Source organism: Amyelois transitella, chromosome 17, assembly GCF_032362555.1.
Source record: "Amyelois transitella isolate CPQ chromosome 17, ilAmyTran1.1, whole genome shotgun sequence".
In the NCBI taxonomy this organism is placed as follows: domain Eukaryota; kingdom Metazoa; phylum Arthropoda; class Insecta; order Lepidoptera; family Pyralidae; genus Amyelois; species Amyelois transitella.
In genome coordinates this window covers 1-20,119 of record NC_083520.1, presented here as the reverse complement: position 1 = coordinate 20,119, position 20,119 = coordinate 1, and the positions used below count along the sequence as shown (strand labels likewise).

Sequence of the window (20,119 nt, the reverse complement as noted above, 5' to 3'; positions counted from 1 at the left end):
ATAAAACACTTGACATTAAATTTAAATCTTCGACGCCCTTATCATTGGACTTTTGTAATTGCTGATGTTAATCAGGCAATATTAGGTGCCGATTTTTTGACTCATCATAACTTGATTGTCGATTTAAATGCAAAGAAGTTAATTGATAAGGAAACTAGGTTACTAACGTTTGGCAACTTAACTATAAGGAGAATATGCTGAGCACTCGCATTAAATTTAAATGCAAAGAAGTTAATTGATAAGGAAACTAGGTTACTAACGTTTGGCAACTTAACTATAAGGAGAATATGCTGAGCACTCGCATCCCATCAAAGGTAGATATAATTATATAAGAAGAATCCCAGATTATTAGCCTTTCCCTTGATATTAAGTTTAACAATATGCAAGGGAGGAGAAGTAAGTAGTTAGCACACGCTATGGTTTGCACAGTCAGCATGGGAACTGGCACTAGATGAATGTGCTTCTTTCCCTTGTAATGAGGAAGAGATGTGTTCCTATTCTAACGTGACGGAAACCACACGACAAGAAACCGTTTGTAAGCTTTACGCTAATGTTAAAAATTGATTATAAAGTAATTTTATTTTCTAAGTTGTACATAATCTCCGCCGTGGTCGCTTAGATAAGTATTGTCACTGTCAATATCAATCACAACATGTACTAACGTCACAGTCCAGCCGACCAATCACCCACAACCTCAGACAGTCAGTCAGTACCGTGTTATGTTTTGTGTTGCGCTTGCGCTAGTGGATATAGTTTGTACCTAATAGTTGTTTTGTTTAAAATGTTTTTATATAAATCTTATAGCAGTCAACATTTAATCAGATTATTTATATATCTTTTTATTTTTCCATTATATTTGGCTTCTACTTCATCAGTTCCGCGAGAATACGGCGAGTTTAAATTGTTTCAAACACCGGTCTTATACGATCTAAACACTTCAGTATCAATTAATGATGAGCTCGAGAGCGGGAGATCGATCGGTTATAGAATAAAGGCGGTCGTGAGAGTGGAGCCGGTATGGAGCAGCCAGGAAACCGACTTCCTGTTAAAGTTCCACGTAAGTACTTACTGCACTGTGATGGTGGACCTGCAAATCGCTGGGTTGATCCGATAACAGTAACATCTGATTCAGCTGGAATCGCCCCAGCTGTACACGGCAGGCAAGAAGGGCGAGGTCTCCGCGGCGTCCTCGTGGGGCTCCCTGGGAGAGTCCGCGTTCTACGCGCGGCTGACGCACGGCATCGTGCAGACTGCATATCTGGACGACAAAGATCCGGTGGACCTGCTCAATTATAAGAAGTCTATCATCAGTCTTTTTCAGGTAATGTATTGTTAAGAATTTGTTATTTATTTAAATAAGTGATTATTAAATAAAATCTGAACAGCCAAGCAAATTTTATTAAGTAGGTACTTGTATTTCAACCAAAGTGTGTTTTTTCAAGTTTCGAGCTATTGACGGTGAAAGCAAAGAGACGGACGTGTCTGGGCCCTGCGATGTGCTGTACGAGTCTTCTTCACTCACAACCATTTACAAAACAAAGGTGTTCATTTTTTTTTAAATAATTTTGTTTATTAGTGCCTATGCAGATTTAATAGTTACTGAGAGTACCTACCTACACATTTTTTACCTCGAACAACTAGATAGATAGAAGCAGATACTCTTATAAGAATTAACAAAACTTTTATTTGGTATCTTAGTGTTTTATGTAATTAATTTAAAGTTCCTGGTTAAATCATATTTCTTGATTCAGTGGAGTGTGAATGATATTTAAATTTTGGCAATTTTAACTGTTCGTTTAGTTTGTGGCATTTAGCATAAATACAATAAGTCATGTCTCAAAAATTCAAAAATGTTATTCATACGAGAATTTATGGGATACTTCATATCACTTAATAATTGTCATATCTTTTGGTTTCACAACATTGGTTGAAGTTAAATGAATTACTTAAAACTAAGTTAACTGCCACTTCCAAAGCGTCAGTGCAGAAGAAGCAGTAGCAAACCGCACTGCAGCATTTTCTTCAACAACATGAACTTCACAATTACTCAAACTAGAAATGTGAACGAGAGAATACATTGTTCAGATTAATTGACGATCATGAAATTGTAATAATAGTTAATAGAAAGTAAAAATCAAATTTTTTTTTATGTATTTGCAATTTTGTATAGATTTATGTATGTACAGAGTGTATAAAATTTTGTATTAGGTTTAAATCAAACTACAATTCTTTACAAAGTTCCTGTGCCTAGTCTATGTCCCTCACGGGGTAGACAGAGCCAACAGTCTTGAATTGTGACAGTTTACATGAATTCAACAATTCAGAGCTAAATCTAGCTGCTTCTATATAAATACTAAAATATGTTGGCTCCAAGACGAAGTGCGAGTGGGAAGAGGCGGGGCAGTGGCGGCGGCGCGCCACGTACTCGCTGTCGGCGGCGCTGGACGCGCTGGCCGGCGTGCGCGCGCGCGAGACGGCGGCGCTGGGCTCGCCGCGCGCGCTGCTGCTGCTGCGCGCCGAGCACTCGCTCGCGCTGCGCGCCGCGCACGCCCGCCCCGCGCCCGCGCCCGCGCCCGCCGAGCTGCACCAGGCTCTGCAGGCCATACCGCCCCATCTCAAGCCTGACGATTTGACCCTGAAGGCAGAACCTCAGGTCAGAATACCATTTCATCATTTTTGAGTACTTCAAGCGTAAATAAATCTGTTAATGAGTGAGAATGATATTATTACAACCAAGAAAGATTCTTTGTCTTCTAACACTGCCAGCAAAGTACCAGCTGAGTCCCCTCTGTTGACATTACTATGTAGTTCCTATTTCTCAACAGCTTCAGTTAAAAACCAACATAGTGACAACTCTCCTAAGAGCAATACTTTCAATAATAATTACTCGCAACCAAATAAAGATTACGAAATTGTCCAGCTGCCACGCAAAAATCTTGATGTTAATGTAAATATAAGGCAACATGACGGGAATAAACTGGCTTTGTTTCAAGTAGGTAGATAAGATAGGTACTAATAAGTCAAACAAAGAGGTTTTAAATAAAAGAACTTTCTTAAAAAAATTATATTATCCGTAATGAAATTTGCTGTCAAATGATCTTGTTGGCGGTATCAATACAATGTGAGGTTGTTATCTGAGAAATGCGCACGAACTTTGACTCCCGTCTCGCATAGTGATAAGGAACTTGCCTTTATTATCTTATTATTTATTCAAATTTTTTTTTTTTTTTTTTAAAGCTTGACCTTTATTTTTCAAAGTAATTGTTAAGATACAATTGTTTATAATTAATCAGAAAAGTACTAATAATAAATATACCTAATTAAATAATTTAAACTAATATTAATTATTTTATAATAATAAAAAACGGTTTTATGTTAAACATACATTGCAATGTTTAATATAAATGTACTAAAACCCAAAAAATAATAAAATAGATACAGTCGTGGGAATTATAAACATATGCATAGACTAGACTAAAATAAAACCGTGGGGCACGTCAATTGTCTACAAATTATAGACTTAATGTGCGATAGAAGAATCGTTTAATTCGTCGTTAGGCAGTTGGCCCGCATACGGTGCGCAAATTACTTACTATTTTGCTGGCTAGCGAGGAATCGTTTCACTGCTCGTAGTTTGTCTTTAATCGACAAAACTTATGATAAAAGTACTACTCGCTCAACATTATGGAACCCTAAAACTCGCTTAATCGAGCTTGCTAACTTGTTTCCACATTCTAGCCCTACTTATCACACGTCCATCGTTGTCGGTTGAACAACTGCCTAATTATAGTGTAACATTACAAAACAAACATTTTAATCAACGATTGTAGACAATTGACGTGCCCCACGGTTTTATTTTAGTCTAGTCTATGCATATGTTTATAATTCCCACGACTGTATCTATTTTATTATTTTTTGGGTTTTAGTACATTTATATTAAACATTGCAATGTATGTTTAACATAAAACCGTTTAACTTAAAAAGTTTTTTTACCTATTTTTTTATTTTTTGGTTTTTAGTACATTTATATTAAACATTGCAATGTATGTTTAACATAAAACCGTTTAACTTAAAAAGTTTTTTTACCTATTTTTATTTGTTTTTGTAACGAATAAACTCAAAAACTACTGGACCGATTTGAATGAAATTTGGCACAGGGATAGACTTAACCTTCAGGAGTAACATAGGCTACATTTTATCCCACTGCTTAGATTTTAATTTTGAATAGTAAATTGTATTCTACTTGTTGAGACCTTTCATTTGATACCCATGTTGATGGGATTGATAAAACCTAAGTTATCCGCCATTTTGTAGAGGCCGCCATCTTGGATTTCAATTTTTTATAGTATATTGTATTTTGCTTGTTGAGCCCTTTCATTTGATACCCATATTGATGGGATTAATGAAACCTAAATTATCCGCCATTTTGTAACGGCGGCCATCTTGAATTTATAATGATAATGAATAAACATAATTATATTGTCACCAAAATCCAAAGTGTATACAAAATTTCAGATTAATCGGTTGACAGGAAGAGGGTGAAATTTGAATTACTAAATTTGACCCAAGAATAAATAAAACAAACGGGGTGAGCTAAATAAAACCGTTTAAAAACTATTCTAAATTACAAGCCAAAAACATTATTGTTTAAATTTGGACCCCTAGGAAGGGTTCCCATCACGCAGGCAGCATTCCCGCGCTGTATTGCAATAGCAATACGCTGCGCAAGAAAGCTGCCCGCGCGAGGGTCTCCTGTTGCCTCCCTCAGGCGTTTGCTGAGCGCCTTGTGGAGCTCCCGCGCGCCCTTGCCCCAAGGACCAAGTGTCTCGACACCAAACGGTACGAACTCGTACTGGGTGCCAAGATAACTGTATTTATTGGTCTTGAAGCGCTCCCGGGCGTCCGCCGCCGCACCAGCCTGTTTACTGGTCGCAGGGAGGTAGGACGCCGCCAGCGTATCTGCGCAAGTGGCGTCCCAGACCAGCGCGCGACCCATGCGCCAGGGTATCAATGACATCCCGTCGGGGCGCTTGCCATCGTCTCGCACGATCTGGGGCTCAAGGGCCACGGGGACGTCGGCGCTGACAAGCGCCCATCTCAGGATGTCATTGAGAGCAGCATAGCGGGATTGGCGGCCGGCACCCGAGGAGCAGGCAAGGCCATGGTGACCTAGGCGATCAACAGAAACCCCACAAGAGGCACAGCTGTGGTCCACACAGACTTCAGCCCCGACTCTGAGACCGACAGCCACGCGAAGAGTTAGGGGATTTAGAAAAGTTCCTAAAGCAGGAGATGGATAGGCATGAAGCCAATGTCCGGACTCTGGTCTGGACACGGCTAATAGTCTAGCCCTATCTCTGCTAAAGGAATTTTCCAAAAGAGAACTGAAAATAAAATTAGATGAAATGGAATCCCAGGCCCTTTGGCTTTGTAGCTTGGAGGGTAGATTTGGACTCGGTCCGGTTAGCCAGGCATTTGTGGCCTCATCCAAGCACGCAATCTCGTAGTTTGTAGTCGCAGGGACCTTAAGAATATTACCTACGAGATTAGATGTGCTGTGGATAGAGGACAAGAAGGCCGGCAGGGCTACACAAGAAATTTTTCGGATTCCTAAGCCTCCATTCCTAATTGGAAGGGAGGCTTGGGTCCATGCCTCTTCGCCAAAACTTATGTTGAGTATTAATTCAATTTTATTTTTTAAAAGTTGATCAATAGGTTGGACCAAAGTGGGGTATTTCCAAATAGGGCAACAACGGAGCAGGTAAGTTAATTTTGGTATGAATAAACAGAATTTTAGAACGAATAACGCAGAGTGACTGCTAATTTTGGTGAGGCGGTCCGAATAGTCAGTGAATTTTGAAATTGATTTACTAAGAAGGGAAGGTATGGCCTCATCAAATATCGGTGAACCAAGTAGGTAGAGACTATCTTTTGTCAAAATTTTAATATTAGGGGCTATGTTATTAAAATTTTGAATAATTTGAGATGCCAAAGATGTATTTAAAGTTTCAGAAATATATAATTCACATTTAACAAAATTTAATTCCAGACCAATATTAGAGAACTTGTTTTTTATATCAATTAAATCTTTCAAAACTGTTTTAAAGTCTCCACCTAGGGTTCCGTCATCAAGGTACCATACGTTTAATTTTGAATTTAAACCGTGAATTATTGAGTTAATTGCCAAACTGAAAATAGCTGGACCGAGGGGATCACCCTGCTGACAACCCGTGGCCGAATCAATCTCATTATATTTGTGTACTAATTTTGAAGGAGTATGGTAGCATTGTAGTAAAAAGTTGTACAATTCCGGAACATGCAATTTAATTTCATTCAGCAAGGTATCCCTGTTGACCGAATTAAAGGCGTTTTTGACATCTAGTTTTAAAAGAACTTCGCACATATTGGAATGAGTAAAGGTGCGCACGGCATGCACTGCAGCTTCACACCCTCCACGTGTGCCGAAACCAACCTGTACAGGCTCAAAAAGATTTTGTAATTAATAATTTATTCAAATTGTTTTTTTTTAATATCCATATTTTAATAATATTAAATAGTAATAAGGAAGACAACCAATTATAACCTATCTGGTATGAACATTAACATTAGTAAACGACTAAAAAAATGCATAACGATGCATAGTTGATACATTAGTATGTATTTCCTTAATTCTTTTGGAAATAAAATTATTATGGCTCCAATGTTTTCTGCAGGTTCACTTATAATTGTCACTCAAAAATTTACAGTAATACTCGTAATTTTAATAGATTTGTTTTCTAACTTTTGATTTTATTTCAAAGTACAGAATGTTTTTATTGATTTATGTAAGAACAGCTGGATCAATATGCGTGTGGACATCGCGTGGAGATGCGCAGCCGCAGATACACCGGCGGCCTTCGCTCTACATAGACTACATACACCTTCACATCGTTAATGTTTCAACATTTTATGTTATCTTTATCATGTATTATTGGACTGGACTTAAACTAGAAATTACTTTTATGTATTTACGGAGTATGTCGTATGGCTGCTTTCAAAATGTGATGTAAAATAACATGACAAATAAAACCTAAAAATGAGTGTTCGTAGTACATTTAAAAGTTCGAAAAGCTCGTGTTGTTTTTTCAGAAATGGGAGTGGGATGAGGAACTGGAGCCGGCGCTGTCCGAGCTGCTGTCGCTGGCGGGCGCGGGCGGCGAGGAGGCGGCGGGCGCGGGCGGCGGCGAGCGCGGCGCGGGCGCGGCGCTGCGCGCGCTGCCGGCGCTGGCCGCCGCGCCCGCCGCCGCCGTGCGCCGCGTCTTGGAAGACGACCGCTACTACGACCTTCTGTAAGGCATTCAACATCATCTGCTGGTGATCGAGTAAACGTCGAGCAGAATCAGCTGTAGTGTGCAATGTCATGTAACTGATATTTCCACGCAGGCCGACGCTGTACCGGCTGGTGGGTCTGAGCGGGTCGGCGGCCGGTCTGTCGGCGGCCATTCAGCACCTGCAGCTGCTGCACGAGGACGCGCCGCGGCAGCCCGCGCTGCAGCTGCTGGCGGGCGCGGCGCTGGCGGGCCCCGCCGCCGGCGCCGACGCGCTGCTGCAGCTGGCCCGCGAGGCGCGCGCGCCGCACGTGGCCGACGCCGCGCTGCTCGCCGCCGCCGCGCGCGCGCGCCACCAGCCGCAGCAGCGCGAAGTGCGCGATCATCTGCTGAAGGATCTCGCTCGGTGTAAGGTTGGTGGTCTGGGGAATCTTATTTCTCTTTAAGAGACGCTATTTTACACATATTTTAAATTTAAATTTTAAGGTTCGGTCGATGAATTGGTGGTTTTAGTGACACATATACATATATGACATATGATTTCAATACTTTTTTTTTTTTTTTTTTATTTTTTTTTATTTTATTTTTAATAGGAAGACCAACAGCTACAAACATAATATAGTAGTAGAAATAAAGCTAGTTAGCAAAGGAGCCAATTAAAGGTCCTCACAAATAAGAAACAAGATAAATAGAAAAAGTTGAACACTGACAACACAAACTTAGAGTTTAAAAAAAATAATAGAAACTTAAAGTAAAAGTTTTTACAAGATATGTTCTACGATTCACGTGCAAGATGCAGTATACAATATAATTAAACTAAATTAGATACCTATCTTATGAGATACAAAATAAAAGGAAAATTTTGTTGTCACTGAAGAAAGTGATCGTAAAGTAGACGTTTCGCTTTTGCTATGCCTGTGGCAAATAAGTCCAAATCCACAATTCTACAGATATTATTAAAATTTTGGCCAACACGCAACATAAAAGAGTTCTTCCGATACTTAGTTGATACAACCGGTACAGATATAAGAGGCGTATATCGAAGATTCCTAGAGGGAGCGACGATTTTTAATTTAGATAGGAGTTCAGGGGAATCCACTGAACCACTAGCAATTTTTAACAAATAAACTATGTCTGCGACATCACGACGTATTTTTAGAGGAACTAGATGTTGTTGTTTGCATAAGGTTAAATAATTATCAGAGCTGAATTTCAGTCTCATGCGGTAACATAAATATTTGACAAACTTACGCTGTATATTTTCTAGGCGATCTATATAGATATTATACAAGGGATTCCATACTTGTGAAGCGTATTCAAGGTGAGTTCGAACATATGTACAATATAATATTTTTATAGTTTTGATGCATTTAAACGTTGAAGAGCACCTTAGGACGAATCCAAGAGATCTAAGAGCCTTCGAAATTATTTTATTTACATGGGTGTCAAATATTAATTTAGTGTCGTGCTCGACTCCCAAGTCACGAACTGATGACGAACGCTGCAATGGCATTTGCTTAAGATAGTTTGTGGTCGGGATAATATGTTTTTTTCTGGTATAGGTAATGACACAACATTTGGAGGGATTTAGGTCAAGGTCGTTTTGAGAGCAATACTCTTCAAGCCGCGCAATATCAGCTTGAAGAGCAGCTGCGTCAGATTGCGATGATATAGTAGAAAAAACCTTCATATCGTCAGCAAAGCATAGCATATTTATACTTTATTATTTATATTTATACTTTATTTAGCATAGCATATTAATACGAATATTTCGTCAAATAAATATAGATAAAATAAGATATGTACAAAGGTACCTACTGTACAAATTATGTCAACACCATGTCAAAAATGCATAAGCATTTAAGAAGCCATAATGTGAACCGGTTACCTGTGAATGATATAGAACGTAATCTCGGTGCAGGAGGACCCGTGCCGCATCACACGCCTGCACGCGCTCGGCAACCTGGCGGCGCCCGAGGCGGCGGCGGCGCTGGCGGCGCAGCTGGAGCGCGGCGCGCCCGGCGTGGCGCTGGCCGCGCTGGACGCGCTCGAGGCGCTGCCCGCGGCCGCGCTGCCGGACAGCGTGCAGCGCGTGGCGGCGGCGGGCGGGCGCGCGCTGGAGGTGCGCGCGGCGGCGCTGGACCTGCTGCTGCGGCGGCGGCCGGCGGCGCTGCTGGCGCTGGCGCCGCAGCTGCGCGCCGCGCCGCCCGAGCTGCGCCGCGTGCTGTGGCAGCGCGTGGCGGCCAGCGCCGAGCTGCGCGCGCTGCTGCCGGGGCTGCCGCTGCGGGACCGCTCGTGGCTGGCGAGGGCCAATCCCGGTATGTATGGGAGTGGCGATTTCATCATAATTTTCCTTGTGCCTAATTATCAAAAGTAGTTTTCATGATTTAAAATTTCTTATAAATGCCTAAAGTGCTTCGAGCGAGAACAAGTAGTTTGGTCTTTTATTTATTTATAGGTATATTAGGTCCTTACATATGAAGTAGGCGTTTGAAATTTTTTTTTATTATACGAGTATATTTATTCAATTAATCAAAGTGAGTTGAGAAAGGTGTTAGGCAGGGATGTGTTGCGTCACCGTGGCTGTTCAACCTATTTATGGATAGTTGTTTGACAGATTTGAAAGAGTCTGAAAGTGGATTAAGGATGAATGAATTACTCGTCAAATGTCTGCTCTATGCCGACGATCAGGTTATACTGGCGTCATCAGCGGAGGAGTTACAGGAGATGGTAAACTGTATGCATGAAGCTTTAAAAGAGAAAGGAATGAAAGTGAACGTAAGTAAAACTAAAACACTGGTTTTTGAAATGGAGAAAGAAATGACAGCATGTAATATTGTGATTGGAGGAGAAAAAGTTGAGCAAGTGAAAGAGTTTGTATATCTAGGATCAAAGTTTACATCAGATGGCAAGTGTGATAGTGATATTGAAAGGAGAGTGAACGCGGGGAACATGGTGAATGGAGCTTTGCATGCCTTTATGAGCAGTCAGAAACTATCCAAAAAGGCTCGACTGTCTGTGCACAGGGGCGTGTTGGTCCCGACATTAAAGTATGGGAGTGAAAGTTGGGTATGGCAAAAGAAGCACGAAAGCAGAATAAATGCAGTGGAAATGAGAGCGTTAAGGAGTATGTTGGGTGTGAAATTGAGTGACCGGATAAGGAACAGCGTGATAAGGGAATGTTGTGATGTGAAAGAAGATGTAGTTACAGGAATAGAAAAGGGTATGTTGAGATGGTTCGGTCATGTGGAGAGGATGAATGAAAACAGGTTGACTAAGCAGATATACAAGGACAGTGTGGAGGGAAAGGTCGGGGTGGGAAGACCTAGACGAACATATCTTGATCAAATTAAGGACGTCCTGGTGAAGGGTCAGGTCAAAAGTGCCCGAAACCGCCGAGCTTGCATGAAGAGAGTTATGAATGTGGATGAAGCAAAGGAAGTATGCAGGGATCGTGGCAAGTGGAAAGAGGTAGTCTCTGCCTACCCCTCCGGGAAAGAGGCGTGAGTTTATGTATGTATGTATGTAATCAAAGTAGATACCATTATTATCTATGCACTTTTGCCATCTCATATGTAGTTCATTGCACCCTTTACTAAAAAACCATATGGACGAGATTAAAAAAAAATCTTTGTAGCAGTTTGGACTGCCCTATTGGAGTTGAAATTTTTCCTTGCGAAAAAAGGCATCCAAATTTTGAAAAAAAAAAATTGGTAATCTTTTGGTATTAATTTGATGATGCATGTATTTATTTATTCACATAACTGAAAGTTGTAAAGGAAGATAATGTTCTATGAAGTAAAACTGCACTTATTCTTAATAATCACTGCACTAATACAGGGTGACTTTTAATTCAACTGCATAAATTTAACTGTTAAGTGTACTCATCTAAAGGATATTTAAAAACGTTAAAAGAAAAATATCGGTTCAAAAACCTACGATCCTAAATACGTCATATCACCCCGGCCTGCGGAAAAGCGACGCGTAAGATTCAGAGGTCAACGACACAATTCATTCAGCTGAGCGATCTCGACAACTATGTACTTTACTTGATCTTGATACTAGAAAAATATTTTTTTTTCAAAATTTATTTACATGTTTAGTTTTTTAGTTTCTTCTTGTAGTATTGGTCTTTAATAAAGCGTGTGACGTAGTTTTTGAGGGTTTTTTAAATGTGAAAATGATGACGTTTAATTTAAATAAAATTATTCTGACGGCTCAGACTACTGACTATACCCATGCTGGGTATAGTCAAAATAAAACAAACAAATAAGACTCGTTTACTTAATCAATAAGAATCATTTTGCTTTGACAGAGGTACGTCGTTTAAGACATTCAATCGATTTGAAAATATTCGCATGAAATGCAAAAGAAATAAAAATTACCGACATACATACATAAAGCCACGACTTTTTCCCGGAGGGATAGACAGAGACCATCTTTCCACGATCTCTGCATACTTCCTTCGCTTCATCCACATTCATAACTCTTCATGCAAGCTAATAAATAATTACCTACATTACAAAATATATTGGTAACTAAGTCAAAGAAAGATTGAAAACCTACCTACCTTTCAAAGAAAGGGTTCAAAACGTCGACCTCCTTCTTGGATGCACAAGTCAGCTCTCCGGTAAATGGAAACCCAGACATTGCGAAGCATTCCTGGCGTTACAGTATCGCATGCGGTTTGATGCGGGTAACCATTTCTTCGCTTGAAGGGGAATCCGACGCATACACTTTATTTTTAATGTCACAAAAAAAGTCAAGCCCTTTTTTGTAGAATGAAAATAGTTTGAATGTCTGCTGCTGGTCCCCAAAACAGTAGACCATATGACATTAAACTATGAAAATAACTAAAATATACTAGCTTAGCAGTTGCCACATCCGTCAAATGCCTAATACGACGAATAGCGTATGCTGCAGAACTAAGCCTTTTAGAAAGTTTCAAAATGTGAGCATGCCATTTCAAATTTGAATCTAATGTTATTCCTAAGAAATCAACAAAATCTACTCTTTTACTACTTATACTAATATCCACATTTGCCTGCCGCACATTGGGAAGTGTAAACTTAATGCATTGGATCTTATTTGCATTTAACAGTAAGTTGTTGATTGAAAACCAGTTAGAAATGGCGGCTAAAGTGCTATTCACATCATCACAGATTACGCTACAGCGGTTCATCTTATAAATTAGTGACAATCATCATCTGCAAACAACATGATGCCAGTCTGTTTCTCAATCATGCAAGGCAGGTCGTAATATATGCTAGAAAGAGAAAAGGTCCCAAAATGGAACCTTGCGGTACCCCAATTTTTACCTTCGCTCCTTTCGATTTTGTATTATTTAAATCTAACTTCTGCAATCTATCATTAGATATGATTTTATAGTTCAACGGCAGTAGCGTCGAACCCGTAATGAGCGAGCTTGAGAAGAAGAGTTCTATGATCTACGCAATCAAATGCTTTGGTCAGATCTCAAAATATTCCGATGGCATCCTGTGAGTCTTCCCATGCATTGAGAATATGAGTGACAAGAGCCATACGTGCATCAGTTATACTTACATTTCCCCTCAGTAAGGCCGTATTGCTGACTATGAAATAATTTATTAGACAGCTGACATACCCCAATGATCCTCAGACTTTTTCAGATTAAGTTCTTTAAAGGTATTGATAATGTCTATAGGATCAATATGTGAGAATATAAATTTGGAATTGCAAGTGCTGACATTATTTTTGAAAGGTGTTTCAGCTTCATTATCCATTCCATATCCATAATTATATCCATAGTAAAAAAAAATTCAAATAAATATAATAATAAAACCGTAAACATTACTACCAAGTAACAAATCAATATCATTAAAAATATTAAATTCAGGATCAGCTAAGTAATGGTGCTCTAAGTTCTATCCTTAACAGCTTAAATGTATATCTTGTTCTGGTAAAGGTGTTGTTACTTGAAGGATGGAAGCTGCTCTTGATATAGGCATTCACATTTTATTTGAAAGTAGGATCAACTCTTGACTTTAAGGTGATTTGAATCATGTACTTAACCTCTGTAGACCTTTTGTGACCTAAGATAAATATATTTCTATGGATTGGTATTTTTTTTTAAATGTATTCGTCGAACAGCCGCCTCAGTTATGAAACAGGCTAGTGAGCTTTGGTCTATTATGGTCCTTATTTGATTATGTACAATATCTTTTGACTTAACGGTTACTAAAGCAGTAGGTAGTAAAACATTTGATGGTTTATATTCTTTATCATTATTATGATGATCAGATGGACTATTTGGAACTATAGAATAATTATAATTTCCTTGTACGTTATGATGTAAAAGAGAATGGTGTCGCTGATGACAAATTCGACATGTACATGATTTTCTACACTCGTATATAATATGGTTACCACCTAAACAATTAATACATTTATATTGTTATTATTTACAAAATCATGTCATCTTCTAAAGAAAGCTTACTTTTTTTACAAAAACACAACTTATGTTTTTCAGAGTAAAACTCACAATGCCCATCTGTAAGATGTACAGTTACCATGCACTTTGTTACGTGAGTAGGAGAGCTACTGGCCTGATTTTCGTTCTCTAAATTTTCTAATGCTCTGTTAATTAAAGTGCTTGAATTTTGGCAATTCATTCGAACCCAGGTCAAAAGTATACAGCTCCCACTGCTTTCGAGTCTCTGGGTCCAGCTTTTCGGAAACTATATGGATTATAATTGGATCCTAGGTACTCACGTCAATATCTAAATTAAGAAGTGCACTTAGACAATCATTAGATGTATCCAAAATTTCCACGGTATAACTCGTACTCGTAAATAACTTAATATCTCAAGTTTTCCATTTTGAAAAATCAAAAGAAAAAAAAAACAAATAAATGACGGTTAACGAAACACAAATCACTACATAGTATAAAACAAAGTCGCCCATTTTGTCTGTAGTCCCTTCGTATGCATAAAACTACGCAACGGATTTTGATGCGGTTTTCACTAATAGAAAGAGTATTTTCTCCGACAGGTTTTTATATATAATTGAAATACATTGAAACTATATTAGCTGAGTTATAGCGATTTATGTCCAAGAAGTCAGAAAAAAAATCTAATTGAAGATTGCATTTGTGCGTGCGCCGCTTATACCGTTGGATACAAGTAAGAACAATGTATAGCAAAAACATTGGTCTTTATTAGTTCTACAAAAAAGTCCGCGATGACATATATCCAGCTTTTTTATTTAAGTCACAAAAACTACTTTTCTGTATTAAAAAAACATTTAATTCGTTGGGTGATGTTTAACTGGTGATATAACCAATAATACATATATCCTTATCAAAATAAGTAAGTTCATCATCACGAGCATTTAATTTAGATTATTTTTGCAGTTTACAGTGTGTTATTTAGACATATAGTTTAGGAGATATCACGATATTAGTATTGCGGCACGGTACGGGCCGGCCGCGGCGGCGGGGGCAGCGTCCCTATAAAAACGGTACATAAAAAATAAATAATATTAAAAAGTAGGTACTACGACTTTGATCTATACATATAAGACAAAAAAAAATCTGTACATTACTTAAATATTTTTTTCCAAAAACTGATAGGGGGGGCGATCAAAGAAGAGTCTCAGAAACCAAAAAACATTTTAATATTTTAAACGCGGTTAAGGGAAAGAGAAGTTATTGTGAATTGAAAATTAGTATCCAATATGTGTTGGTGCGTTGACTGTATTTGTCGAAGTAGCGGGATACACGCAAACGAAGTTGCGTGGGTCAGCTAGTACTGTATAAATTTGAATTTGGAATTCCTAACAAAAGAGAAGAAATTTGAGAAATGAAAGTGGCAAATACATCAAAACGTGTTTGAAAATACAATCACGCAACCTCTTTGAAATAAGCAACAGATTGAAATAGGTTAGAACTGGCCACCTATAAAAAAATTTATTATAAAACAAAGAACGAGAATGACGCGGCAACTACGTTTTTTAGCACGTTGAACGCCGAAGGAAAAAGCATGTTGTTCCGTTTAGGCCACGGGGGTTACCGGTGAGCCAAAGGGTGTTGTTCCGTTCAGGCTTTGGTGGTCACCGGTGTGCCATCGGAGAGCTTCACTTCAAACGCAATTTACTGGCCGAAACGCAAAGATACTATGCAATAACGTTACTAAGGTGGGCCGCTTGGCCCTGTAGAATATAAGATTCGGCTTGGTTCTTTTGTACGGGTAAACACTTAGATTTTTTTCCAATTTTTGTCAAATTATTAGGGCTGTACTGAACTGCCATATCAAAAGTATATTTAAAGTAAAATAATTATTAATTTAGATACTTATCATTAGAAAGGTAATATTAAAATGCAAAAACCAATTATTAGGTTAAATGTTTTATTAGAAACTAGCTTTCCGCCCGCGGCTTTGCCCACGTGTAATTCGGTTATATATAGCGTTTTTTAATGATCTCGTGTATGTTAAAGAGACGACTGAAAGTTGTCATACAAAGTCTTTTTTTTTAAGGATGGGAAATCATCAAATGACCTCTCCCGCTCTGGGTGGAACGGAAGGGAGTGTCAGACTTTTACTGACTAAAACCCACCTCGTTCCTTCAGTTGCTCTTTGCGTTCCGGGGCCACGGTATCTCGTTAGAACTTTCCCGCAGCCCCGGCTCAGTTTATCCCGTTTCCCCCCCTTGGGGGTTGACATTTCAAAAATCCCTTCTTAGTGCTCACTTATGTTACTAAAGGAACCTCTGTTCAAAATCTCAGACTCCTATACCGAGCGGTTTCGGCTGTGCGTTAATAAATCAGTCACCAAATCGCAAACCCTAAATCACGATTGGAGGGTAGTTTGAAAAAACTTATAATGTCAAACATATTTACTTGCCTATGTACGTGTTCATGCCAAGTTTCAAGTTTATAAACCCAAGGAATAAGATTTTTCATAGAAACGTTTTTACCCCTTTTCCCCCCCTTGGGGGTTGAATTTCCAAAAATCCTTTCTTAGTGCTCCCCTACATATCCCAAGGAACCTACATTCCAAATTTCAGCTGTCTACGACCAGTAGTTTCGACTGTGCGTTGTCTGTCAGTCAGTCACTCAGTAACGGAAGAGTTTTATATATATAGATATACCAAAAAAACGCAAAAAAAAAAAACTGAAAACAGGAATTTTGCTTGTAGGTATCCTAATGATAAATTGAGCAACAATATGGTACTTTTCAGTTTGTAGCTTCACTTTTAACTATAAAATAAAATGTACCTAATAAAAACAAAATCAAAACCAACTTAAACAGGCGTTAATACAAAACACACGATATTTTTAACTTAAATGCAATTATAACATCTTGTAGAGAAAATACGAAACATGAGAGATATTTACCCAGCAATGGGACATTACTAGTTCAAGAAATGCTAAAAAATTATCAAAACACACAAAAAACCTTTCAATATTATATCCTATAAGGAGATCTTTTCCCAGCAAAGGTAGCGGTAGCGGGGCGCGGGGTGGGCCGCTGCGTGACCCCGTGGCCAGCGGAGAAGGATTTACGAAATTCCTGCCGTTCGGGCCGCGGGGGTCACCGGTGTGCCTAGTTCAATATTTCCACTTTTTTGGTAATAATTCAAGAAAATAAATAGCCTACATTACGAAGTAACGTATTTGTAATCGTTTGGTGCAATAAAACGAAATGGCCAAAAATTACGGAAAACGCAATTTCACTACGGCCCGAACGGATTATGTCAGTGGGCCCACCGGTGTGCCGTCTGGCGTTCAACGTGTTAAATATAACTTAGTACAAATGTTTAAGTTCATATTAATTTTGTAATGTATGAATAAATAAATGTATGTATGAATAAATAATAATAATATCAACAATTTAACAAAACGCTAATTTCGTATGTAAGGACCTAATATTATGTTACGAGTGTATCTCGAAAAAAAAAAGTAATTGAATGATCTGTGTGTTGTGTGTGGTGTGCAGGCACGTCTCACGTGCTGCAGCGCGCGACGGGCTGGGCGCGCGGCGCGGCGCTGCACTCCACGCAGCTGGCGGCGGCGGGCGCGCTGCGGCGCGGCACGGTCGCGCTTTTCGACGCCGGCCACGAGCTGCTCGCGGTGCGTGAGCTGCCACTAGGCAGTGCTTCTCTGTTTAACTTTCAACACTTCTAATTATGTGTGAAAAATTTATTGTTCGCACGTTTCGTCGGCCGCGTTGTGACAAATCTCATAATACTATGATTTTGACATAATATGTCAAAATACATATTGTGTATTTTATATCGGTTTACCCACGCGTGGCGATAAGGTATCATCTGAGTGTACGCGTTCCAGGTGGAGGTGTGGGCGCGCGGGCTGGAGTCGCTGGCGGGCGCGGACGCGGCGCCGCTGGGCGAGGGCGCGCACGCGGCCGCCGCGCCGCACGCCGGCCTGCGCACGCGCCTGCGCCACACGCACCAGCCCGGGCTGCTGCTCTTCTCCGGACAGGTCGCCGTCACATATTTCACTATTAGCAGTAAATTCGGCGAAGTAATTGAACTTATAGCACACTATATAAAATTGTTCGAAGAAACGAATGGAATCAGTAGAAAATGAGTTAGCTTTTTCTGTTTTCCTTTTTTTTTTTTTTTCTTTTGACTCCCTCTAAAATCACTTAAGCATTCTTACTTTCTATATTCTGTGTCCGGTCTCATTATCGCCCTTATATCGCAGGCGGAGCTGCTGGGGCACGTGTGGGCGGGCGCGGGCAGCGAGCCCACGCCGGTGCTGCGCGGCGCCGCGCTCGGCGACCGCTCGCTGCTGCGCACGGCGCGCGCGCCGCTCGTGACCGGCGCCGTGCTGCATCACCGCGCGCTTCACCTCGACAGCTTCGCCGTGGACGCGCAGGTGACTCGCGTGAATCAAATAAACCCCAGCTTTGACGATAATACTATTATATTATTATTATATTCATCGTCTATTTTAATAACAGGCGCAAGTGTCGCTGTGGTCGCGCAGTGCCCGCGCGACCCTGGAGCTGCGCGTGGCGTCCCTGAGCGACTGCCGCGCCGGCGTGGCGGCCGTGGGCGGCGCCGGCCCGCTGCTCGCCGCCGCCCGCGCCGGCGCAGCGCCCTCGCTCACGCTGGACGCGCACATGGACTTCTACGACGGCGTGACGCTGTGCGTGCGCGCAGACCTCGCGGCGCACGCGGAGACCGCCAACCACACGCTGGCGGCGCGCCGGCGGCGGACGCTGCGCCGCGCCGGCCGCACGCTGGCGCTGGGCCGCGACAACGACGGCGCCTGCCGCCACCTCGCCGCCGCCGACAGGCGCTGAGTGCCGCCGTGCTCATGAACTCTATTAGGGCTTTAATTATTGAATCTCATCCGTTGCAAAATGTTTACTACTTGTGCGATATTAATAAATTAAAAGTTTCGGTATCTCACGTAACTTTTAATTTATTCACAGACATCGACTAATGCGTAAATGTAAATCATGTTTTATACCATCTGCACTAGTCATCTGTTTTATTATAAACATAGAATAAGTGATATTAGAAAATACGTTTCAAAATATTTTATCTAAAGCTATGATTTTCCAAATATATTTATTTTTTAAAGAATATTTTACTTCTAAAATAAAATTACCTATATACCTGCATTCTATGTTTCATTCCATTCCTACATGGAAATTCCTTCCTTCCTTCTGTGGCGCAGCGGTAGTAGTACGCACTGTCTGTGACACCGGAGGTCCCGAGTTCAAATCCCGGCCAGGGCATGAGGAGAAAAGAACTTTTTCTGCTTGGCCTGGGTCTTGGATGTTTATTTATATAAGTATTTATTATAAAATATAGTATCGTTGTGTTAGTATCTCGTAAAACAAGTCTCGAACTTACTTCGAGGCTAACTCAATCTGTGTAATTTGTCCCGTATATATTTATTTTATATATGTTACTGTAAAAGCCCGAACTGTGGTAAATCCTAAGATTTTCCGGTAAAACCTAAGATTTACCAACTTTCCATGGTAAAAGTCCGAACGTTCTTTTATTTCGAACTTTTACCACCATGTAATTGGTAAATCTTAGGATTTACCTCAAGAGCACGGTAAATATTGAAAATGATTGCTGAAAAAATGAAAGCTAAGTCGTCTGATAAAAATCCAAATGTGAAACTTGGCCAAAATGTAAGACTGAAAGTACCGGACATTGACAGAGCTAAAACTGACCCGAAAAGCATCATTGCAGTTGTAGTAGATGTAAAGGACAACGAGTTTTACCAACTAGGTACCAATATTGGAGTACTAAAACAGCTTTACACACAGAATCAGTTTACCTCATGCTCTGAAGATTTTATTACGATAGAAGATGTTGTTAAAGAGAAAGAAGTGAGTCTTCGCGAAGTTGTTGGAAAATTGTCGTTGACTGGAGGACAAGGATTCAAAAAATGTAACTGTCTCAAAAAATGCTTGTCGAAGAAATGCGCTTGCAAGTCATCAGGATTACTTTGTAATTCTAAGTGCCACAATAGCACTCCGTGTTGTAACAAATAATATTTTTCTTAGGTACTTAGTACCTACTAATTAATGACGATTGTCTTTTTTTTCAACTTTGTTCCTTAAAATACCAAATTATAAGAATCATACCGATTTAGTGAGATTTAATTAGCCAACTTAAGCGTTATGTTTGTGAGAAGATATTTTATGTTTGTAATTTAAATACATAATTATGTAAGATTCATAAATACATGCCTATTATAATGCTAAAGGTAGAAATAAATGATTAAGAATAATATTTTTTTTTATTCCCAAAACTAATATGTACCAGTCATCATTGGTAAAACCTAG

The 20,119-nt window shown here is 40.0% G+C and overlaps 1 protein-coding gene across 1 annotated transcript; it reads left to right on the top strand.

Annotated features, from left to right (window-relative positions):
• Positions 1–715: 715 nt before the first annotated feature.
• Positions 716–18,915, top strand: LOC106140444 (microsomal triacylglycerol transfer protein). Its single transcript, XM_060948897.1, has 11 exons — positions 716–1,057; positions 1,133–1,321; positions 1,443–1,541; positions 2,375–2,653; positions 7,129–7,328; positions 7,423–7,720; positions 9,229–9,625; positions 17,282–17,415; positions 17,632–17,784; positions 18,010–18,183; positions 18,269–18,915. The coding sequence occupies exons 1-11, from the start codon at positions 782–784 to the stop codon at positions 18,611–18,613; spliced, it is 2,544 nt and encodes an 847-aa protein (XP_060804880.1). The 5' UTR covers positions 716–781; the 3' UTR covers positions 18,614–18,915.
• The last annotated feature ends 1,204 nt before the right edge of the window (positions 18,916–20,119 follow it).